The 22,798-nt window shown below is 48.1% G+C and overlaps 1 protein-coding gene across 24 annotated transcripts in view; it reads left to right on the top strand.

Moving 5' to 3' along the window:
• Window positions 1-22,798, top strand: part of TRERF1 (transcriptional regulating factor 1) — a 206,496-nt gene that overhangs the window by 173,696 nt on the left and 10,002 nt on the right. For 18 of the 24 annotated variants that reach the window (XM_072832996.1, XM_072832993.1, XM_072833001.1 and 15 more), the window contains 7 exons: window positions 2,258-2,642; window positions 3,271-3,337; window positions 5,122-5,261; window positions 5,393-5,496; window positions 7,225-7,300; window positions 14,859-14,947; window positions 16,834-17,001. In XM_072832996.1, the coding sequence (XP_072689097.1) occupies window positions 2,258-2,642; window positions 3,271-3,337; window positions 5,122-5,261; window positions 5,393-5,496; window positions 7,225-7,300; window positions 14,859-14,947; window positions 16,834-17,001 (1,029 nt within the window). The remainder of the gene's footprint in view (window positions 1-2,257; window positions 2,643-3,270; window positions 3,338-5,121; window positions 5,262-5,392; window positions 5,497-7,224; window positions 7,301-14,858; window positions 14,948-16,833; window positions 17,002-22,798) is intronic. The other 6 variants (XM_072833007.1, XM_072833011.1, XM_072833015.1 and 3 more) reach the window with 1 other exon arrangement.

Consider the following 22,798-nt stretch of genomic DNA (forward strand, 5'->3'; position numbering starts at 1 on the left):
ACAGTAAGGTTCCTAGTCACACAGGGGTCAGAGCCCCAGGCAGCACCCTCCGCCCCCACTCAAGACCATGAGAGAAAAACCAGGGCAGAGAAACAGTGATCCCCTGGGAGTGGCTGCAGGGGAGCACCCCTGGACAGCTAAAGTCACTAGGGACTGGGGAGATGCAGGGAGTTTGGTATGAATTTGCTCAGCAGACCCCCATGAAGATAGTTCTGAGCAGGGTTTTATAGGCAGAGATGAAGCTGGCTTTGTAGAAAAGGCAAGAGAGACGTCTTAAGTAAGGAGACAAACCGAACTAGAAGCATGTAGCTGGGATTGAGTAAATAAGAGCAAGAACCTGACACTTGATGTAAAGAAACTTAAATGTCTGGGAGGGAGCCCTGAGTTCTAATCCCCACTCTGCTACTGGGCCCCCCTGGGGATGCAGGGCAACTAAGACCCTCCCCCTTGCAAAGCCTGCATTTCTTCCCCAGGTCTGGGGTTGGACTCATCCAGGGGTCTCCCTGTTCTGGGGGAGCTTGTCAAACCTCTCAGTGGTTCCACCTCCAGGGGCTGAACAGCTTGGTAGACGTGGAACCCTGTAAATGCTTCCTCTCAAGTGACATCCAGACCTGACAATTCCAGGTGGCTTCCCTAGCCGGGGGTCCCAGAGCCTTGCCTGGGGTTGAGAGCTGAAGTGACAGGACCAGAGGCTCAAGTAGAGGGACCTTTGCCCCCCTGTGATCAGAGGTCTGGGTTCTGACACAGGGTTGAAGCCATGCAAGCTCTGTCTGTGCTCAGATGACCTCATCCGTTACCGGGGAATGGGATATAAAGCTTCAGGTTTAGTTCCCAACCCGGGGGCACAGACGTCCACTCCCAGTTCTCCTCAGGTCTGTCTCTCTCTCCACCTCAGCCTCAGGTGGTGAGGAGCCCTCTGGTGGGAGAGGAGGCAGGGTGTGGCACTCTGGCCTAAGGAGAGCCCCCTGGGGGTGAGCCCGAAGCCTGGGGGGGGGGGGCGCCCTCGGCCCCTTCAGCTTCCAGAGACTTCCCTCCTAGGGGCTGGGACAGCACCCCCAGAACACAGCGAAGCTGAAGGAGAGACAGACAGAGCTGAGGGGGGCCTGGAGCAGGTCACATGGCCTGGAGGCAGCTGGTCACATGACCACGGCCAACCTTTCCCATCACCCCCTGCTGCCTCCTCGCGGGGCCACCCTGGGCACGGGAATTGCCAGGCCCTACAGCTGTGACAGGCACTGGCCTGCAGGGCCTGGGCGGGCACCACAGACGGCCCAGAACTTTCTGCAGGTATCCCCGCCGGCCCTCGCAGAGGCACTGGGGCCTCCCCAGCCACACCCCGCCACACCGAGCGCTCGGTTTCTCTGGGCTGATGCTGGCGCACAACCCGAGTCTGTTTCTGTTTGGCTTTGGCGTGCCCCGCTTATCTATTTATGTGCATATGTTTACTTATTAGTATATATGTATCCGTGTGGCAGATCTTCCTTCCAGACTGTGCTTCGTTCCGCTGCCATAAGATAAACTAACCCTGCTGACAGGAAGCAACCCAGGAGAAGGGCTTGCTGCAAATGAGCTACCGTCCCGGGAGCCGTGGTGAGGGGTGGTGAGGGGGGAGCGTCACCAGATCCAATTTTTTTTTTCTTTTTTTTTTAAAGCAAAGCACAGGACAGGGGCCTGAAAGCCCCTCGATGGCTCTCCCTCGCTCCAGAGCTACCTCGAAGGAGAGCCCAGTGCGGGTCACTGGCCCCGGGCGCCTTGGCTAGGCTTGTCCGCCTCTTCCCGCTCCACAGCCTCTGTCTGCCCGGCTTCCCTGAATAGATTTGTTCTGTCCCCTTCTCAGAACATGTGTTCTCTGTCCCCGAGGTCTGTCCCCTGGGAGCGCTGGGGGAATTAAAGGGCCCCCTCGGCTGGATTCCACTCACCAGATGGGAATGCGGTGATAAGCAATAAAGAATGTGAATGTATTCTTCGTGCCCACCCGCCGTCGCCGCCACCCCCAGCCACCCCCAGCCACCCCCAGCTCTCGCCAGACTGAGGGATTTCCTCCCAAACCGAGGCCTTCTCCCCAGTCAGGCCCCGGACCCCGCCCTGTGGGAGCTGGAGCTGGCTGTTGTTCGAGGCAGGGGTAGGCGAGGGGTAGGCGGCGGGGTCCCCGTTAGAGCAGACGCCCCCCCCCACCCCCCCGCTTCCCTCAGCCTGTGGCAGTGGCCTGTGGGGAGAGCCGCAGGACTCGAAAACCGGCCCGTTCCTCCCGTTCTAGGAGATTCCCAGGAAGCACCAGCCCGGCGCGGCCAAAGCCGAGGAGCCCCTCAGGAGCTTGCCGGAGAAGAAGAAGTTCCGGCACCGGCCCGAGCCGCTCTTCATCCCGCCCCCGCCCTCCTACACCGCCAGCCCCGCCGCCTCGGCCTCGGGCGCCACGCTGTATCAGAGCCAGCTGCGCTCCCCGCGCGTGCTCGGGGACCACCTGCTGCTGGACCCCGCCCACGAGCTGCCCCCCTACACGCCCCCGCCCATGCTGAGCCCGGTGCGCCAGGGCTCGGGGCTCTTCAGCAACGTCCTCATCGCGGGCCACGGCCCCGGCGCCCACCCGCAGCTGCCCCTCACGCCCCTGACGCCCACGCCGCGGGTGCTGCTGTGCCGCTCCAGTGAGTCCCGCCCCCCCCGAGGGCTCCCCTCCTCCGCGGGCCTCTCGTGCACCCCGCCGGCTTCTGCTGGGCGAGGGCCCCGCGACGCCCCGAACTCAGTGTCCGATGCTTACCTTCAGGGGAACCCCAGTCTAGCCGGGGAGACCCCGCGGCCCGAACTACCGTCGCCTTGGCACAAGCCAACGGTGGAGGCGTGCGCGCACTCCGTGAGCCCGTGCCCTGGATAATCGTGCCCGAGACGCCCCCAAATAAACGTGCTAAGTAGATCTGCAAATAGATTAGGTATGACCTGCGAGACCAGGCTTCCACCTCCTAGGCGCCTGCTGCCCAAAGATCGAGCCTGGAGAGCCGGCCAGCCCCCATCTCTCTCTCTCGAGTCAGGATGGTCTCAGAGGAGCCGCCCAGCTAGGCTCCTCTAGGGCTTCTCCTTACCCCGTGTGGGACATGAGGGACCCTAAGCCGATTAGCAGCGCATGGCATCCGGTTCCTTAGACACCACTGGGGGTAACCCTGGCAGGGGTTGGGTGGGAGAGCCGTCCCGTTTTGACTTGAGGTTCCCTGCCCATTGGCTGTAGTTTCCTCGGCTCCCTTTCCTGTTGATCACTGACCTCTGGTTTCTGTGCTTCAGACAGCATTGATGGCAGCAACGTGACAGTCACCCCGGGGCCTGGAGAGCAGACCATTGATGTTGAACCGTAAGAAAAAGCCAATTTTTACATTTTTATTTACTTATTTTTATTTTACTTTTTAAAGATACATATATCTGGGTGTTATTCTGTATGTTGGCAAATTGAACACCAATAAAAAATAAATTTATTATTAAAAAATAAAGAAATATATACATTTTTTTTTTTACTTGTTTATGAGAGAGACAGAGAAGTAGAGAGAGACACAGGCAGAGGGAGAAGCAGGCTCCTACGAGGCAGCCAGATGTGGGACTCCATCCATTGACCCCAGGATCATGCCCTGAGGCGAAGGCAGATGCTCAACCACTGAGCCACCCAGGCATCCCTATTTTTTTTTTTTTTTTTTTGTAGAACAGAAGCTTCAGCTGAGGATGAGGAACTTTAAGAAGTAGCACCAAATGAGAAGTTATAGAAATTATAGAATCATGGTATTTCTCAAGTACTGGTGCTTCAAGGCTTTTGCCAAAGACTCAATGCATACTAAATCATGAAGCCCTATATTCAGGGAGCCTAGTCTCCTGGTCTCCGGTTGCATGAGCCAGTTTGATTGTGGCCATATGCTTGCGCATCCCCAGTGACTGACGCATTCCTGTCAGAGTACCCAGCTCTCTATGAGGCTCCATCCAAATGCCCTTGCTTCCTTCCCTGTCCTCTCCCTAAGATTCTTGGCTGATCCTCTAAATAGGCTTGTTGAGTACTTAAGTTGTGGGTAGGGGGTAGGGACCACAATGCTTCGAAGAGAAATGTGCTATTATTGTCTTTTCTTATCCTTTTTTTTTAAGATTTTTTTTTAAAATTTTTTTTTTTTTTTTTACTTAAAGAAGGAACCCATGAGTGGGTGAATGGGAGGAGGGGCAAAGGGAGAGAATCTTTCAAGCAGATTCTTACTGAGTGAGGAACCTGCCTCAAGGCTCGATCCCACAACCCATGAGATCACAACCTGGGCTGAAACTTAAGAGTCGGAGGCTCAACTGACTGAGCCATCCAGGAGCCCAAGAAAGGTGCTGTTTTCCTAGAGAAGTGCAGAAAAGACCTGGTGGTAGAGTGGTGACTACATTGAGTCAGGAATCCAAAAACCTGAGTTCCAGCACCATTTGTTATTTGACCTTGATGAAGTAACCTTTCTAGGCTTTATTTTCTTTTTAGAGACTTTATTTATTTACTAGAGAGAGAGCACAAGCAGGGGGAAGGGGAGAGGGAGAAGCAGACTCCCCACTGAGCACGGAGCCCGACTCGGAGCTTGATCCCAGGACCCTGAGATCATGACCTGAGCTGAACGCAGACGCTTAACCAACTAAGCCACCCAGGTGCCCCAACCTTTCTAGGCTTTAGTTAACCCACCTGTTAAGTGGGAATAATTGTCACTGCCTTGCTTACATCATAGATCTTTGTGAAATTCAGATGGGATAATTTATGTGAAAGTGGTCTGAAAGGAATAATAAATATAATAAGCTCATTATGTTTGTTACATTTTTTTCTGGTTAAATGGTGCCAGTGGCCGTACTATGGGCAGCTGTTGCCTTGCAATTAGCACCCTCCCTGTCTCAGTTATAGTGAGCTACGATGCTCCAGGCTGACTCCTCCCTGCCCCTTGCAGCCTCTCTCCCCAATCTTAAAGCTGTTCCTTATCCCAGTGAAAAGGCCATGCCTGGAATCTTAGGATCACACTGTGAGGAAATGGCCCTGCATTCTTCTTGCAGAAGGAACTGGTTTCCTTCTTTTTCAAGTTCCTGACAGTTGCTCTTGACCTCAAATTGAAGACCACACTGTTGTTTTCGTTCTTGTCATTAAAGACGCATCAACATTGGCTTGAGGTTCCAAGCAGAGATCCCAGAACTTCAGGATGTCTCTGCCTTGGCCCAGGACACACACAAGGCCACACTGGTTTGGAAGCCCTGGCCAGAACTAGAAAACCATGACCTCCAGCAAAGAGGTATTGGCATGAGGCAAGAACCGGGTGGGAAAGGCCTGATCCCCTACAGGAGAATCTGGCTCTAGGATGGGTGTGTTTTTCCCTGAGACTGAGCTCTCTCTGATGTGGTGGCTCCTCATTGTTCCCAACAGTGGAGAACCTCCTGAACTTGTGCTGTTCAAGTGCATTGCCCGGTGGAGGGACCAATTCTGAATTTGCTTTGCACTCTCTCTTCGAGGCCAAAGGTGATGTGATGGTAAGGAACGGTGAAAATACACTTCACAGTTCACATTCTTCATGTCAGAATCCTAAAAAATGTTTTCCTGAGTTTCTGTGTTGTCCCACATACTCTAAAACCAATTCTTAAGATCATGACCAATCAATATGTCGCTATGTTCCCTATCTCATTGAGTAGGTCAGGATTTAAAGCCTGCAGGAGAACCTGCTGTTAGACTTCTGTGTATACATCTGTTCCTAAGTAATAATTGTGGTCACATCTGTCTTGGGAAATTAGAATTTCTTTTCAGCAGTCTTATAATTAGCATCAGAAACCTGGCCTCCAGTGATAGAGGTAGAAAGCTTTACTGAAGTAAGACCTGGCCTGAAACAGCCTATTATACTCTCCCGATTGTTCTTCCTTACCGTGGAAGCCAGCCAGTTTGATGTTCATTGAACTGTTTTCTCCCCTGACTAAAATGAAGTGTTTGGTGTGCATCAACTAGTGTCATTCTTTCACCTTTGACACGGTTCTGTGGTGTCCCCAAATCTGACCTTTGGCACCATTTTCCCAGGATCCGAGTGGCCCATTTGCCTGCTCCACCTGAGTTCTTGGCAAGAGCACTCAGTTGTTAACCTCATTTTCCCTTTTAGTAAATACATGGTTTTGTACCATCTTCAGCCTCTTGCTTTTTGATTTTATGAAAATGTGCAAGTAAACAAATGTCCCAATTACTACCTTCTCATGAGATTATTGACACCCTTCAAGGATTTTCTTTTTCTTAATATTTTATTTTTATTTTATTTATTCATGAGAGACACATAGAGAGAGAGGCAGAGGGAGAAGCAGGCTCTATGCAGGGAGCCTGGTGCGGGACTCGATCCCGGAACTCCAGAATCATGCCCTGAGTTGAAGGCAGATACTCAACCGCTGAGCCACCCAGGTGTCCGGCTTCAAGGATTTTCTAGAGTGTTAGAGAACACTCTTTAATCCTTAAAGACAAATGTTGCAAAGAGGCACTTCTCAAACTTTTACTTTTACACAGATCACTTGGGGCATCTTGTTAAAATGCAGATTCTTATTCAGCAACTCTGGACGTGGGGCCCAAGGTTCTGTGTTTCTAACCAGCTACCAGCGGATCCCTGTGTTGCTGGTCCATGACCCACACTTGAAGAAGCAAGGCTCTAGACCTTTCTCTGCCCCTAACCCATCTTCTGTTCCCATCTACAATTCCACATGCACCATTTCTTTTTAAAGTTGATGAGGCTGAAGGAGGCATATTTGAAAGGGTTCTTTAGCTGGGCCCTCTGGACAGACAATGTATATATAATACAGTTATTACAATACAACCGTTTATGTTAAAGTTGTAATGAAATGCGGTTTTTCTGCAAAAACACTTATAAATCACCTGCTCATTTCCTTGGAGCCTTTCCCCAAGATTCAGTCTTCATCCAGAGGAGGCCGCACTATCTCCCTGAGGCTGGGGCCTTCACCAAGGAAGAAGTGGGGTCTCCACTGCCGCCTGTGTTTTTCTCAAACATGACCAATTGGCAGCAGGCATGGGCAGGGGGAGGTATCTGAATGCCGAGTCCTGTTGGCCAGAAAGGAAGCCCCAGTTAGGGGAGCTCCCCTCTGGTTTTCCTTCCACCACCCCCAACTCCTGGCTGTGCACTGCTGACTCCTTTTCCTCCTTAGGTAATGCTCTGCCCATGGCACACAGACCCATTACTGACTCTCACCTTTTCTCTCCCATGGATCTATCTGCAGGCTGCTCTGGAAATGCTGCTGCTGCGGAAGCCAGTCAGGTTAAAATGTCATCCTTTAGCAAATTACCACTATGCCGGTAGGTGGCCAGGAGCCTTGTGCCCCATTGCTTCCCGAGAGCAGGCTCTTTGCATGTGTGGTGATGTCGCTTTTAATAACGGATAGACCAGTCCCATCCTAATCACCCCTTGTGAGCTCAAGGCCTTCTGGGGCCTAGCTGGTGGGGCAATTGTATTTGTTGGCTGAGTACTATTGGGTGTTTGTATGGAGTCCTGCCCCTTGTGGATGTGCCAGGAGCTGGGTGATCGTGGGCGGTGCCTGCATGTGTGGCAGTGAGACTGGTGCGTCTGGGGAAGGAGCCAGAGAGGGGACAGCACAGAGACAACACTCAGCAGCCCCTTGGCTTTGGAATCAGTGGACATGGGTTCAGATCTTGCCTGCATCCTTGGCCTTCTGGAACCTTAGTCTCCTCACCTGTGAAACGGGGCTCCTACTCCATCCCTTACAGCACTTTTGTGATGATTACAAATAGTAAATGTTGCGCAGTACATGGCATATCCTAGTAGCTTTTATTATTCATTTGTTGAATAATTATTTTTTTAGTATTTGCTGCATGCAAGAAACTGCTAAGTACTAAGATAAAACAGTGACTATGACAGACAGACGGAATCCTTCCTCATGCACTTTGGAGTGTGAGGAGGAAGTAGTAATCAACAGTAGATCACACTCATGGCAGGAGAAAGACATACACGTATGCGTGTGGTATACATATACACGTGTGTATATACGCCTGCATATACGTATGTTATATGTTTGCACATATGCATGATATACACACACGTACATATACAGAGTGTGTTCTGCGAGGGTGTGGGTTAATGATGGCATCACCAATAAAGAGGAAGGAGAAAACACTTTTGAGAGTTGAATAGTACGAATCATGAAGAGAGAAGACAACAGGTCTGGGTGCCTGAGGTGACAAAATGAAGTCGAAATCAACATTTTGATCCATCCATTCTGAGATGATTCTCCATGAGCCTGAGCCTGCCTAGGTTCTCCATTTCACAGGAGGCCAAATCCTCCAATGTACTAAATACTTAAGTGGGCTTGGGGCCTGGTCAAACCTTTTCTAGTCCTCAGTCCAGGCAGCTAGATGGGCCTACCATGTGAGGGCTGCTCTACAAATACTAGAGTGTCCTCAATGGGCACCCCACCGTGCCCACCACACTTTGCCACACTCACTCTGCCCCTCTCATGAGCCAACTTTCCTGCCTGTCATCACAGGGAGGAAAGGCCGCAGAAGCCGCTTACCTGAGCACAGACAGCCCTGGATGTCTGCCTGTAGATCCCTGTCAGCATGCAGGCCTCTACCCGACTAGGCAGGCACAAAATGGATACAGGAATAAGAAATCTGTCATTTAACTAGGGCCTAAGGGAGCCAGTTTCTTAATATTTTCTCCATCACTTCCTGCTTGGTCTGCCCCAAGTGTGGGTAGGAAGATGTGGGAGTCCTCCCTAATCTGCCATGGAAACAATCAGTCCTCTTAATTCCCAGTGTCATCTGTTGCCCATTAAGCCCTGACAGGCTGTCCAGCCTCCTGGAGCCTGTCTCAGGCTTCTTTGTATAGTGGGCGAGACAGTTGATGACAGGGAGCTTCCCAACCATCTGCTGTAGCTGCACTCACCCTTGGGGTGACCAGGGTGGCCGGCGCCTCTGGGATGGTCAGCTCCAGCTGTGAGCAACCTCGTCTGAGACCCAGACCCCCTCCAGTTCTTCCCACTCTGCCAAGCAAGTATTAGATTGTTTTATGTGTGTCATGACATAATTTGGAAAGCTATGGACTAGAAGCCACCCGCCACCCCAAACAAATCAAAACAAAAATACTAAAATAATAGTAAGAATTTTGAAACTAAACTCTGCTAAAATTACCAATCTTTTGGGGTCCAGCTAATATGTTGCCCATCCTCAGACTCCTTCCCACTCAGGCAAACCAGGAAGCATTCTGTTGCCTTCTGGAATTTTCAACCCTTGGAGGCAAGAGAGGTGGACCTGAGGTGTGAAGGGTTGGTATTCCACTAGCCATGTGTTTCCAAGAAAAGGGTGCTCACCTGTCTGCCAGACATCTGCCTTCTCCAGGACATGATCACAGATTGGACCCCGGGGAATCTTATAGAACTATGAATAAAGATCAGAGGTCACTGGTCCCTAGAGTCTAGCCTGACTCCATCCCTTAATAGTTCCCTTCCAGGCCCCAGAGGAGACCCCAGAGTATACCCCCATCACATGTCCTAGTTATCAGCCACTGCCTCCTTCCTTCAGTTTGGTTCCAGAGTATAGGTGAATCCCATCCCCATGACCTTGTCCTGCCCTATCCTTTGTGCCCTATTGGGTTGCTCTCCAGTAGGACTCTGTGAGGCCAAGTCAGCATCACCGGAACACTATCTTCTGGATTGCCTTTGGCTTTGGCTCCGTGGCCGTGCCAATGTGTCACCCCGCCCCAGCTCCCTGCCCTGGAGGCAAAGCAGAACAACTGAACTAGAAGACAGAGGCTACAAGTTTGGGGGAGACAGAGACCCAGGCCTATGAAAATCACTTCCCTTACTTTATTTATGACTTATCCCACCCCATCCCAAACCATTCAGTAAGAAAAGGAAAAAATGACCAGTGATTGGGCCCAAGAGAGATACTAGTGTGGGTGAGCAGCTTGCCAAGGCTAGAGGAGGCCTGTACAAGATCCTCGGAGAAAGGAAGGTATCATTGCAGTGGCCCCCAGTGTGCTAATCCACACAGTCCAGCCCTTTCTGAGCACCCTCCGCCCATGTGTGGGTAGCAGTTTGCAGAGGCTCCCAGCTAGTAGTTGGTTGGGTGTAGAAGGCCTGAGCATGGGGGAGTTAGGGTGAGAGGACGCCTGGTTATAATTAAGCAGCTTGCACATTCTTGGTTTTTCCATCGAACTGGTCATTCCTGCAGATGGGTGCGGACACTGGCCTTATGCTTCCTGGCAAGGGTGCAGCAGAGGCCACTGTCTGGCTCGCAGCCTAGTCCAGGCTCTTCCTGGGTCCCAAACCCTGACCTGACTCTGGACTTGCAGGATTCCTGGAGGAAATACACAATCGGTTAGCGAAGTCTTGTTCTCTGTCTTGGAAGCTGTCCTGTTTGACGAGGAGACAGAACTACGTACTCAAGAGAATACTTTGCAAGAAACACAGCTGTGATGTCATTTTCCAGGCATTCTTAGTTCATGTCTCTGGCTGGAGAGTAGTCACCTCAAGGGCAGGACCTGAGTTAATGCTTACTCTCTGGCTTTGCCTGACACAACACTGGTAAAGAAAGGGTCCTTGGACGAGCTCGAGGCTCGAGGCCTGGATTCAGATGGAGGCCTCCCTTCCTTTTGCCTCCAGGGGGATCTTTGGCAGCAACCAACTTCTCCCTCTACTCCTAAAAAAATTATTCAGCCTTTACCCACTGTGGAAAACCTTTCACAGAAGCAAAGATCTGATTTAAAAACAGTCCCCCTTTTCCCGTAGTGAATGTATCTTCCTTGTGTATGTGCGATAACAGCACCATCACAAAAGTTTTTTCAGTCTTGAGAGGACGACGGAAGGGCCCTCTGTAAAAGATCCTGAGCCCAATTCTCTCACCGCTCCATGTCTCTTTTTAATTGCCTGGGTTCGCTATAGATCGCCCCAAATTTAGCCACAGTCCAGAGCCTGTTTCCCAGCAACCAAAGCTCAGAACATTTTTCCTCTGGATACTGTTCCAGCACCAGTTTCCTCAGTTAATTAGGCCCTTTGTAATTAGCCTTAATCGGCTTGTTAGGGGCCCCTGCTGATAACAGCCCAATAGCCAGGAATCCCCAGGTAGGACAAATGAGCACTGGGGGAATGTCAGCCCACTAACCCTGCGTGCCTGCTGAGTGGACAGCAGGGATCCTGGAGAGGAAGAAAGGGCAGAGCAAGGGGAGGGTTAGAGGCAGCCCCTTGCCTCGGTTTTGCATTTTATCTTGGACTTGATCCAAGGCACAGAATCCAGGAAGGGCTGGCTTAGAACTGTGTCTACAAATGAAGAAAGTGCTCCTGACAGAGCCTTCTAGGAATGAGATTCCTGAGCCTTTGCTTCACGGGATTACAGAAGGAATTTCGGGGATACAGTAGAAGAAGGGGGGCGACCAGCAGCCAGGAGTAAGGCTGTGGGATTGGACCCATGCAGAACAAGGAATACCAGTGCCATGAATGCACGTCAGCAGAGGATAGTGTGTATCCCATAGATGTGGGCTGACTTGGAATCCCTTCCGCAAGTGGCCAGTGACATTCGTTGTGCACCTACCTAGGATCAAAGGCTGCTGTCTGTCAGAGAAGAGGAAACTGAGAGCCAGAGAAGTGGAATACATTTGCCTGAGACCACAGGATGATTCCTGTGGCAGAACTGGATTTGCAGATTGTAGTCTCTTGACTGAAGTCACCCCTTTTTTCACAGCACAGTGACTTTATCTGGGAAAAGCACATTCAGGTGTTTCTAGGCTTGGGCCTGGAAATTCAGCCCAGGAGCCCAAGGGTGGATTCTCACCCCCTTGGGCAATCTCATGACCAGGAGGTCAGGAAGATGGACCCTGCTCTAATGTGAGCGTAAGAATGGATTTGCTTGACTCTGCCTCTCACTTCATAGACGCCCTTGTTGGACAGATACGTGTACACAGTACTATCTTGTGCACTAAAGCGCAACCCACAGGACTACATAGAAGAGCCATCTTTTACTCTCTGAGCACATGCCCCTGCTGTGGCCCCTGCAAACCCTCAGAGCAGGAAAATGCAGCCCGTTCTAATCCAGGACCGGTGGTTCAGAATGAATGCTCTCAGATGGGGAGACCGAAGACCCCATCACAGAGAAGCAGCCCTAAAAACCACCGAGGAGTCAGGAGGAATTCCCTTCCCCCATGAGGCTTGGGGTCGCCCATAACAGATGGTCCAGGAAGCTCCTTCACATCCAATGGGGTTGCAGCTAGCAAGCCATCTAGAGGCATGAAGGGACCCTTTCTTAAAAGTAGACTTGGGTGTTTTAACACTGCTTCTTGGGCAGTAAGCAGATGACGACTCCTCTCCTGGCATGTGGTGGAAGCAAGTGTATCCACACCAGAGAGACTATGTGCTGGCCTGAGAAGGCTGCATGGCCCTGTTAGTGTCTCACCAGGTCCCAGAGCTCCACTCTAACTTAGGAAACGTATTGTCTGGCTGACAGAGGAATGGATTCTCATTGATCTAGTTGGGTGTTTCCATCAGCAAAATGTCCCCTAATTCCCCACCTGAGATGCAACCCAGAGCTGCATGGGCTTTGGACCTGCAGCAGGGTAGCTTGACCAGGGATTCACCTGATGTGACATATCCCCATCATGATCCTCTTCCACCATTATATTTCTTTTTTTAAGATTTTTTTTATTCATGAGAGACACAGAGAGAGAGAGGCAGAGACATAGGCAGATGGAGAAGCAGGCTCCCTGCCAAGAGCTAGATGCAGAGCTTGATCCCAGGACTCTGGGTTCATGCCCTGAGCCAAAGGCAGACCCTCAACCACTGAGCCACCCAGGCGTCCCCACCACCATTATATTTCTGATTCCTCTTACCTCTTTGCTATTTTGATGGATACCTAAAGGAAACCATGGCTGCTCTTTGGTCCTTCAACTAAATTGTTGGTAATCCTTTCCGTCTCTTTCTACCTCTGCTCCTGAGCAACGGGAACATATGCTTGCTGGGACCCCAAGGCCTTGAATATTAGACAGAATTTGAGGAACACTGATGGGACCATTCTAGAAACCCAAATCCCACTGACCTCCTCTGCTTATGTCCACTTCAGCAAAGCTGCTTAATTCACCCAGCCTCTCTTCTCCCTATTGTGATGGTTACACAGCCAGAGATGTCCCAATCTCCAGAACCTGTGGAAGATGCTTCTTTCTGCTGAGAATTGATCAGAAAGCCACTTTCCTTCTGGAAATAAACAGATAAACTTACAAACCAAATAAATCAGGTGGTGGTGGCCCTGTGCTTTGGAGGTCTGAACCAGTACAACTCTGCAGAGCATATTGGTCTGGGGACCCATCGCTCCGTCACACGGAGAAAGTGTTTATTTCAGAAATCTGAGTTTATATCACACTCACATATTCTCTCAAGGAACCTGAGTCACTAATTTTGGCTGAATCTTCCAAGGGGAGAAACAGTTCAGGTTTCCTGTATGTTCATCTTCAACAGTCAACCAGGAAAATTCTGGGCTTATCCTGGTGAGGAAGGCAAGTACTATGGTTGGTGGATTATAGCTCTGAGACGTGGAGGAATGTCAGAGGGCCAACCATGTATCCAAAGAATCAGATGTGGAGAACTCAACCAGAAAAATGAGGCAGAGTTTTCTGCAAACAGCCACAGGAATTGAGCCTTCCCTGGAGCCCCTAGAAATAGGACTTATCTTAGAAGTAAGCTTTATTTCTTACCCCGAACAGGCCAAGATCACCCATATGATGATCTGCATATCATGCTTTCTCATTTATGGAGGTTAAAAAAATGTGAAAATCAAGTTTAGCCACCAAGGCAGATGCACCAACCCAGGATTTCTGGGCTTCTTCCTCACCAGTCTGCAGATCTATCAAGGGGATGGCCCCACTCCCCTCTCCAGCCTCATCTGCTTGCCAGGAGTTTATTAGATAAACTGTACTGGACTACTGCTCCTTCTCTGAACACCTCCATTTCCTCATCTGTAAAATGGGTAACAGTAATGCCAATCTTACCAGGGTTATTGGTAGAGCCAAATGACTAATACCCGTCAAGTACTTAGAATCTGGCACATAGTAAGCACTTAGAAATGCTTGGGTTTGGTGGGTTTTTTTCCTAGCACAGTGTCTTGCATGTAGTAGACACCTAATAAATACCTGCTGAATGAATGAATGCATCATCTTGTTCTTGCCTCTCACTTTTGTCTCAGCCACTTTTTCTCCCCAGAATTCTTTTCCATCTCCTTCTTGCCTGAACTGCTTCTGTGTGTCCTTTAAAACTCAGCTCAGGTATTTTTCTCTACCTGGAAGCCTGACCCTAACCTGAGCATGAGGCTGCTTCTCTGTGCCCCATTGGCACATGCCCTCCACCTCATCATTGCAGCCATTACCCTGAACACCATGGGCTCCTGATTTTTCTCCCCACTAGATGGTGAGCATCTTGAGGGTGGAGATTGCCGAAGCTGCCACATCTTGAGGAGCACTTACTACATGAACACTTGCAGTCTTGAACAGCAGAATTACAATTTGTTGAGCACTCACTGCCTTCCAGTTACTAAACTAAGCACTTGTGGTGCGTTATCTTCCTTCACCTTTGCAAAAATCACAAAAGCTAAGGACAATTAGAATTATTCCCATTTGTAGGTAACCAGACTGAGTCTTGGGTTCAGTAACTTGCCAACGTCAAGTTTACATAGCTGGGATTTTGAACCCAGGCATCAGGGTTGCTAACCATTACACTATGTTGGCTTTTTGTTCAAACAAGAGTTGGATATGGATTATATCACTTCTAAACAGTCGTGTTTTGTAATATAACTAAGTAAACCAGCACCTAAAAGTAGGGAGAACTTTGTGTGTTCTTATGATGTTTCTGTTCTGTTGTAGGTTCGGACAAGTGGACCTCCCTCGAAAGAAAACTGTTTAATAAAGCACTAGCCACTTACAGCAAAGACTTTATTTTTGTACAGAAGATGGTAAGCATGCTTTTTCCAGTCACTCACTTAAAATTGAAGTTGGGAACTTCTATATCTAAAGACATAACAGAAATATTTGATACTTGTTGAACACTCTCACAAAAAGGATGTCTCCCGCCTCTCTCTGATGGAGGATGTTAGGGTTGTTCCAGTTTCGGGATATACTGAAGAAGGAGAACCTAGATTATTTGGACACAGTGGTAGGGGGTTATATATTTATTTTAATAAATACATGTAATTTATAATCTATCAGAATAAATAGAACTGGGCCTGTTGGTTTACCATTTACATAACTTATTTCATGTATATTTGACAGATTTATCGTGTTTTGACCATTTTTTTCTGAGACATTGGATAAGGGAAGATGTGTGCCTTCCCCCTAGCCAGTAGCAGAGTTTCTGGTGTTGGACCTGTAATCATGATGACAGTAGTAATAAAAACAATATTTTGTATATACAGCATCTCACAACAAAATAGAATTCTTCTACACAAAATCGCACTTCTATAGCAGATAATGAACTTCATAGGCCTTAATTGGCTAAGAGGTGGTTCAGGCTAAAAGTTAAAATGATTCCAAGAGTGTTTCAGAAAGTCCGTGAACAATGGAGCCATATTGTGTTATTAAAGTCATTAAAATGTTCAAGTTCACAGAGAACAGAGCTTTCAGGTAACAGCTCCCACTGGCTCTGGGCTGGGTCAAGCCAGTGCCACCCAGTGGGTGTCTATCTCCTGTCCCTAATCTAGGGCCTTCCTGAGGGACAAGAATCAAAACAGGCAGACTCTTCTCTCCCACCTGCCTCTCTGCAGATCTGTATTCACCCCTGCCTTACCCTACCTTGGAGGCCACCACACTCTTTGCTGCCCCCGTAAGCTCAGCAGCTTCCATACTCTCCTCTTTTTTGAGAGGGGACCTCAAAAGGAAACCTCCTGACCTGTCAGAGGCCCTCCCCACACCTTGCAGGGCTACACCTTGTTGACCAATCATGTGTTGTGTCATGTATGGTGCTTGCCAGGCGACATGGCTTTTTCAACAGGCACTCTCCAAGACAATGTCCCCACTCCCTGAGCAGCTCTAATGTAGCAATTCAAGGTATAGAGTGATGTGAAGGAGGCATCTTCAGGAAGACAGGACTTCTGGTGTTGCCCCTCATCTCTCACGGTTTGGGTGGCTGGTTCCCCACCTCCAGAAGTATGGCCAGCCATTTATCTGCCTCCAGAAAAGCCACATTATTGAACCCCCCCTTGAGCTTGGAGATACAGGAACTACACAACAGCATTTTTTTTTTCTCTTTAGAACACATGTACCTTTGCCCCCTTGAGGGAGGTCAGGGCAAGGTTTGTTTCCTGCAGAAACTAAGCTCTTGTCGTCATAACTTTTGCCTTACATTCCTGTTCGATTACTAAGGCACATTTTTCATAAATAGATTTTGAAGGTCAACTAGCCAGAGAGCCACGTACGCTCAAGCGAATTAAATGAAAAAGCATGCTGCTTTATGGGTTAAAAAAAAAGAATGAGCTCTCTATGGGCCGACATGAAAAAAAAATCTTCAGGCTATATTGTTAGAAAAATCAAGTTGCAAAACAGCATAGACAGCATGCCACCTTTTGTGAGAAGAAATACGCTTTCTTGTTCTTTGGTATATGCACAAAGAGATTCTGGAATGATACCGAAGAAATTAAGAAGAGGGGCTAGCTGTGTGACAGGGGTGGGAGGTGAGAACTACATGGAGGGAGACCAGGCCCAGAAGGAGGTTTTTCACTATCTACATTTCTTTATTGAATTGCAAACATCTAGTACCTATTACAAAATTAACTTTTCACAAAAGCCTGCGGCTTGATATGCGCTGTGTGCTGCCGAGCTGATCTAGAGATGGCTTTCCCGGCAGGTGAAGTCTAAGACAGTGGCTCAGTGTGTGGAGTACTACTACACGTGGAAAAAGATAATGCGCTTGGGGCGGAAACACCGGACACGCCTCGCAGAAATCGATGATTCTGTGGTGAGTGAAGCTGCTCAGTCGCTGCTTATGCGGGCCCCGCTCCCGCCCCACACCCAGGTTAGTAAGTGGCTGGTGTTTGGCTCAGCTTTACTGAGGTGACGACAGTGAGCGGGTGACAGGCCCACTCCCTTGTGGGATTCAGGCCTCGACTTCCTGGCACAGAAATGCAGAAGGAAGGTGGTTCTGGGTTTGCCCCATACCTTAGTGGTCAGTTAAGTGGATGAGGACTGGCCTAGCTTTCTTTCAAGGCAGGCAGGGTCAAGGGAGTGAACCCAGAGTAGTCCCAGCCTTGACTCGATGCCTTATAAGTGGGTGCCTTTGACAGCCCAGGATATCTTCCCTGATCCACCACATCAGAGGTGCTGCTAACCAGAGAACCAGAGCCCTCGGATTTTACCACAGCATCCTTTAAGCACAACCAAGGAGGAGCTCTGGCCTCTAGATAGTGCCAGGAATTCTCAATTATTGAGGAATAGTTAGGAGTGTGTGTGTGTTATTCTAATCCTTAATCACTATTTATCCTCGACTGATTTCCTTCAGTGGCAGATGATCCAAAGTTGTCTGTGTATTAAGTATACACTAAAGACATAATACACTAAAGACTTAAAGACTTTGAAATCGTCTCTGAACTCCTAATGCATGGCTTCAGTAATTACTATCACTTTTGTCCTTATGGTTAACTCTTTTTTTCTGCATCCATAGCCAGGGGAAATCACACATTGTGGAAAACATTATCTGTCATGCATGGGTGTGTGAAAATGGCATGTCTTACAACAGATTAGTAAACTCCAGGCTGTCACCATTGGGGAAAGTGTTTGGAATTCATGGTTGTTGTGAATATCTGTGATTATACTTTCATTCCCAATCATGCCCCAGTTGTAAGTGCTGGCACATTCGTGGCTTATTTTCTTTAACAGACACTTAAATGGCACTTTCTATGTATCGGGCATTGTGCTAAGCCCTTTATGGATACTGACTCATTTAATCCTCATAGCCAATCTGTCGGGTAGGGAGCTGAGGCACAGAGCCTAGATAACTTAGCCAGGTCAAATGGCTGGTGAGCATGTTGGCTGATTCCCTGTGTGATACTTAAGAGCAGTCAAATGCAAATTCTTTTAGAGAAGTATAAAAACTTGGACTCATTAATGCCCCAAGGTCCAAGTTCCTACCTAAGAATGATCCTAGCTATGAAATATACACACATATTTGAATTTATGTTCAGACCAGATATCAAGAAGAAATCAGCATCCGTATCCAAGATAATGGTGTTCTGTGTTCACGGTTTCACATGACCAGGGCTTTTGTTTGAGTGGTTGAAGCAGTGTTGTCTCAGAACTGTATAGCATTGCTCTCACCTGTGGTCTGATGTTTAAAAAAGCAATGTGGCCTCTTCTGGTTCAATCAGCTGAAAGCAGTTGAATTCCCACAATGTAAACAACGATATGTATGTGGTGCTACGGGTGACCCAAGGATGTTAACTGGCCTCTGTCATCACACACACACCAGGAGCATACACTGAAGTTGGGAAGAAGTGGCATACACAAATAGAAGCTTTAGCATGAATTCCAAGAGTGTGCAAGCAAAGTAAGACAAGAACCAGAAGGGCTTGGATAGGGCCAGCCTCTCTCATCCAGCTCCACCATTCTACAGGCAGAGCTTTGAGACCCAAAGAGGGAAAGAAAGGGGTACCTAAGGTCACGCAGAGCATTACTTTACAAATGAGTGGCCTAGACAGCAAACAAGGAAGCATGAAGAATCCTGCCCTTGCCGATCGGGGACCTGGCTCCTAACCCTCCTGACCTATAAAATGGAGCAGATGGTTTAGATGATTTGGAAAGTCCCTTTCAGTTCTGAAGTATTCTGGGCTCTGTCAGAGTCCTGTTTTGGAAGAAGGCAAAATCAGAGGATATGGTTTCCTAAGGCAAAATTATGTCTCTCCAGTTGTGTGTTACCAAGTGCCTAGAGGAGTTCCTGGCATCATATGGCTACTCTAAATATTTGTTGAACGAATTGAATGAACGTCATTCCCAGATAGGAGTCACTGTGGACCATAGCAACGGTCCCTCTCTGAACTCACTACAGGGAGTTGGGGTGAACAGAGGGATTCAGAGCAGGGGATTGCTGCTAAGGAAGTTGTTACCATCTGAGGAAGAGGTGCCATTGTGGGCCACTAGCGCTCTGGAAATGGTGCAGAAAGGCCCAGGCCAGCATGTAGCCTCAGACTGAGGAGGAGAGTTTAAGATGATGCCCAAGAGACCACACCTTCTTGGGCTTATTTGCCAGGTGCCAGCATTAAGCTGGATCAGGAGCATCCCCACCTTTGTTACCTTAAGGAAAACAAAAAGCTGTGTGCAAAGATGACTCAGGCCCACCAAAAAAAAAAAAGTCTCGATTTAAGGCCAGCATTAACATGGTAGCTCACAGCTCCCTTTCAGTCACTGTGAAGGCACAGTCAGTCTTCTAAGGAAAGTTTGCAAAGTAGAGATGAAAAATTGGGATCATGCAAGAAATGAGGAGGGTGCAGAAGGCATAGTCCTGAGTCCTGCCACCAGGGTCCTGCCCTTTGTCTTCTTGGCCTGCCTGGACACCTGGGATAGCTTCCTGATCATAGGTCCTCAGTATTTCATTCCTGATGGAATATGATGGAACACACTCAGGTAGTTCAGGGACTTCTATGGGGAGAAGGGAAAGGAGAGTTTGGGAGGAATGGCTGCTCTTTAGGTAGTCAGAAGGCCAACATAACACAGTAGCTTACCCCGCTGAGTAGACTTCTGGCCTGAGGCCACAACAGACCCTACCACCTTGGAGGCAAAAGGAGGGGACTGGGTGAGCTCTATTAAGGACATGGAGGCAGAGAGTGCTGATCACACCTTCCTGTCTCCTGCCCAAGTTCATACTCCCAATCAGGGCCAATCTGTGAATCTGCTTGTAAATTCAGCACAATTCAAGAAATTAAGTGAGAAAACAACTGACTTTGGAAGACAGCAGTCAGGACTCCCAAGGGCAAAGCTCACTCGTGATCTGAACACCTAAGTTACTACAACATGGTCTACTGACGGGGTGCTTGGAAAATCTCCTGCGACCCTTTGACATTTATAGGTAGCTGTTTCCAATGGTTTTGAGGGGTTTAGGATCTCCATGTTTGGGCTGGAAATCTAAACTGTGTGCAGATGGACACCTGTTCCCCTGTGGACTTTTGCTACGGGCCCAATAAATGGAGAAGGCCAAAGTTTTGAAATCACATAGTTTAGGTTTCAATCTCAATCCAACTTCTTTACCAGCTATGTGACCTTGGGGAAAATTGTTCTTTGGCCAATTTCCTCATTTGTTTAAAAAAGGAAAATTTGTACAGGGTTATCATGCACACCAGAAATTTTGTGTATATGTATGTGTGCACACGTTATGTGTGTATGTGTGTGGTGCCTGATTTATAGCAGGCATTCAACATGTTTTCATCCCCATCACCATCATCATCAGTAACTGTGACACTCAGATTTGTGTCTCTGAGTAAATTTGGGCTGTCAAGCATTTGTATTTTAACTTACAAGTGTCTCATAATGCGAATTCCATTTGCATGCCTGAGAAATAAGAAATTATCCTCCTCAAGACACTCTTACTGCAGACACTCAAAGTTTTAAGCACCATGTTAAATATATCACCATCTCCACATCTTGCATTTACCCACCTTCTACCAATTTTGGGATATTATTTAACGTTTTATTTCACAATACATCATGAAATGGCCAACTTGTTGATACAAAGTTGTACATGTTAGGATTTTTGTCCTCCTATCTTCGTATCTCTTAGTCACTTTGGTAAGCCATATGGCTTGATGATAAATCATTTTGTGAACGTGTATAGATAGATTGCCAGTTGAAATAAAACCTATCTAAATTCCAGAGACATTCATAATCACAGTACAGTATAATTTAATCTGTAATTTTGTGGCTATATGGAATATCTCTAAGAGTTTTTAAGCAAAAAAAAAAAAAGTCATTGTGAGAAAATTGTAATTATAACAAGCACTATAACAAATGCCATTGTCATTAAAAGTTATTGTGTAATCTATTTTAAGTGCCTAGCTAGAGGCCATGGCCTGCCGATATTTGAGTTCACAAAGTTCCAGTTCTATAAAGGAATGGAGTGAACCGTTGGGAGTTCGACATAACGTGGTTTTACCTGAAACTCCTTGAGGTTCAAAGATGATGGATTCACATGGGAATCAGACTATTTAAGTTAAATCAACCCGTGTCATAAGAGACCTTCATAAGAGACCTTCAACTATAGTTGAAGTCATAGGAGACCTTCAACTCATATATCATGAATCACTCTGTGAAATGAAGTAGGCCAACATCTGTACTCATTGAAGTCTTTTCAGCAAATGTAATCATTACTAGTTAATCATAACTAACCCACTGGAAACTGAAGCCATTTCTTAAGTACACCCTGTTGCTGCAGCATCTCAAATATGCATATATATGATATTAAATGCAGACCCCGGTGGAACAGTGCCAGAGTGTTCAACGCCCCATGTTTACTGGCATTGTCTTTCCCCCACCCCCAATCCAAACTGGAGAGAGAAATCTGTGGTTTCTGAATCCCAGGGTATTGCTCTACTCTTAGAAATCTTCATCCTTTTCGGGAATTTTCGCTTCTGAGTTCTAAGAATCGTAGGTTCCCCCAGGGTTACATCACTCTCTGGGATAAACCAGACTGGAGCCCATGTGCTTTAGGCAGAGCCTAGCAGATACAACTGACCTGTGAGGGTTGGAGGCAGCAGGACATGCCTTTTGTTTCCTCATCTGTAAAATGGGGGGATGTTTCCAGCTGGTTGGGTAAAACAGCAAACTTGAAAACACTTTGTAAACTGTGAAGTGCTGTGCAACAGAAACTGGAGTAAGATTGACATAACCGAGAACTCCCTCTCCCTGAGCCTCAGTCCTTTCTCAGCCTGGAGGAGCCAGCCTCCCTCTTTGAAGACAGAGAGAGCAGAGTAATGTAGTTAAACAAGAAGTAGGAGGAGGGCCTCCTGCATTTCTGGCCTCCATTTCAGCCCTCCCACAGTAGGACACCAGGCTGCTCCAAGGACTTACTACCTTGTTAATTCTGGGGAAGGCAGGACTTCCTGCTGTGTTCTCTACCTGTTTGCTGTTCTGGAAAAGGGGGAAGGGACCCAGTAGCAGCGAGTAATATTTTTCATGTGCTTTTTCATAGAATGACTCTGAAAGACATTTCTCCAAGCGCATAATGAAAGTTCAAAAAGAAAGAAAAAAAGAAAGCAGGGTAGAGGGACGTCCCTTCCTCTCTTCTCTCCTAAAAGTCACTGCCATTCACTCTTGGATTCTATTTTGACAAGAGCAAGGAGGAGCCCATCAGAGCACTGTGGGTTACATGTTATCCACAGGCCGTGGGTCAAATCAGACATGTAGGGCATCTCGCATGGAAATGTATCATAAGGCCTGTAAACAAATCATTTTATGGGTCTTTAGTCTCTCTCCAGAGGGGTTTCCACAGTATCACTGCGTGCTTGAAAACCCTCCTCACTGCTCTGGGGAGACAGGGCTGCTCACAAGCGAGTTTTAATCCGTTTCAAGGCCTGCTGGTCTTGAAGAAGGGGGAGAAATTCTACACACAGAAATCTCTCCTCTCTGCCTTAGCATATTTTTATATAAGTGGGTGAGGGGACCCAAAGTGGAGCAGGGGGACTTCCTGGACCTCAAAGCCCCCAGGCGTCCTATGATCGACCTGGTAGAGACAGTAGGCCCTTCCCAGGGGGCTCTGTCACCGTTCTTCAGGCAGAGAGACACCCCCCGCCCTCCACCGCCACTGTGTTCAGCCCCTCTCTCCTCTTCTG

Source organism: Canis lupus, chromosome 7 (genome assembly GCF_048164855.1).
Source record: "Canis lupus baileyi chromosome 7, mCanLup2.hap1, whole genome shotgun sequence".
In the NCBI taxonomy this organism is placed as follows: domain Eukaryota; kingdom Metazoa; phylum Chordata; class Mammalia; order Carnivora; family Canidae; genus Canis; species Canis lupus.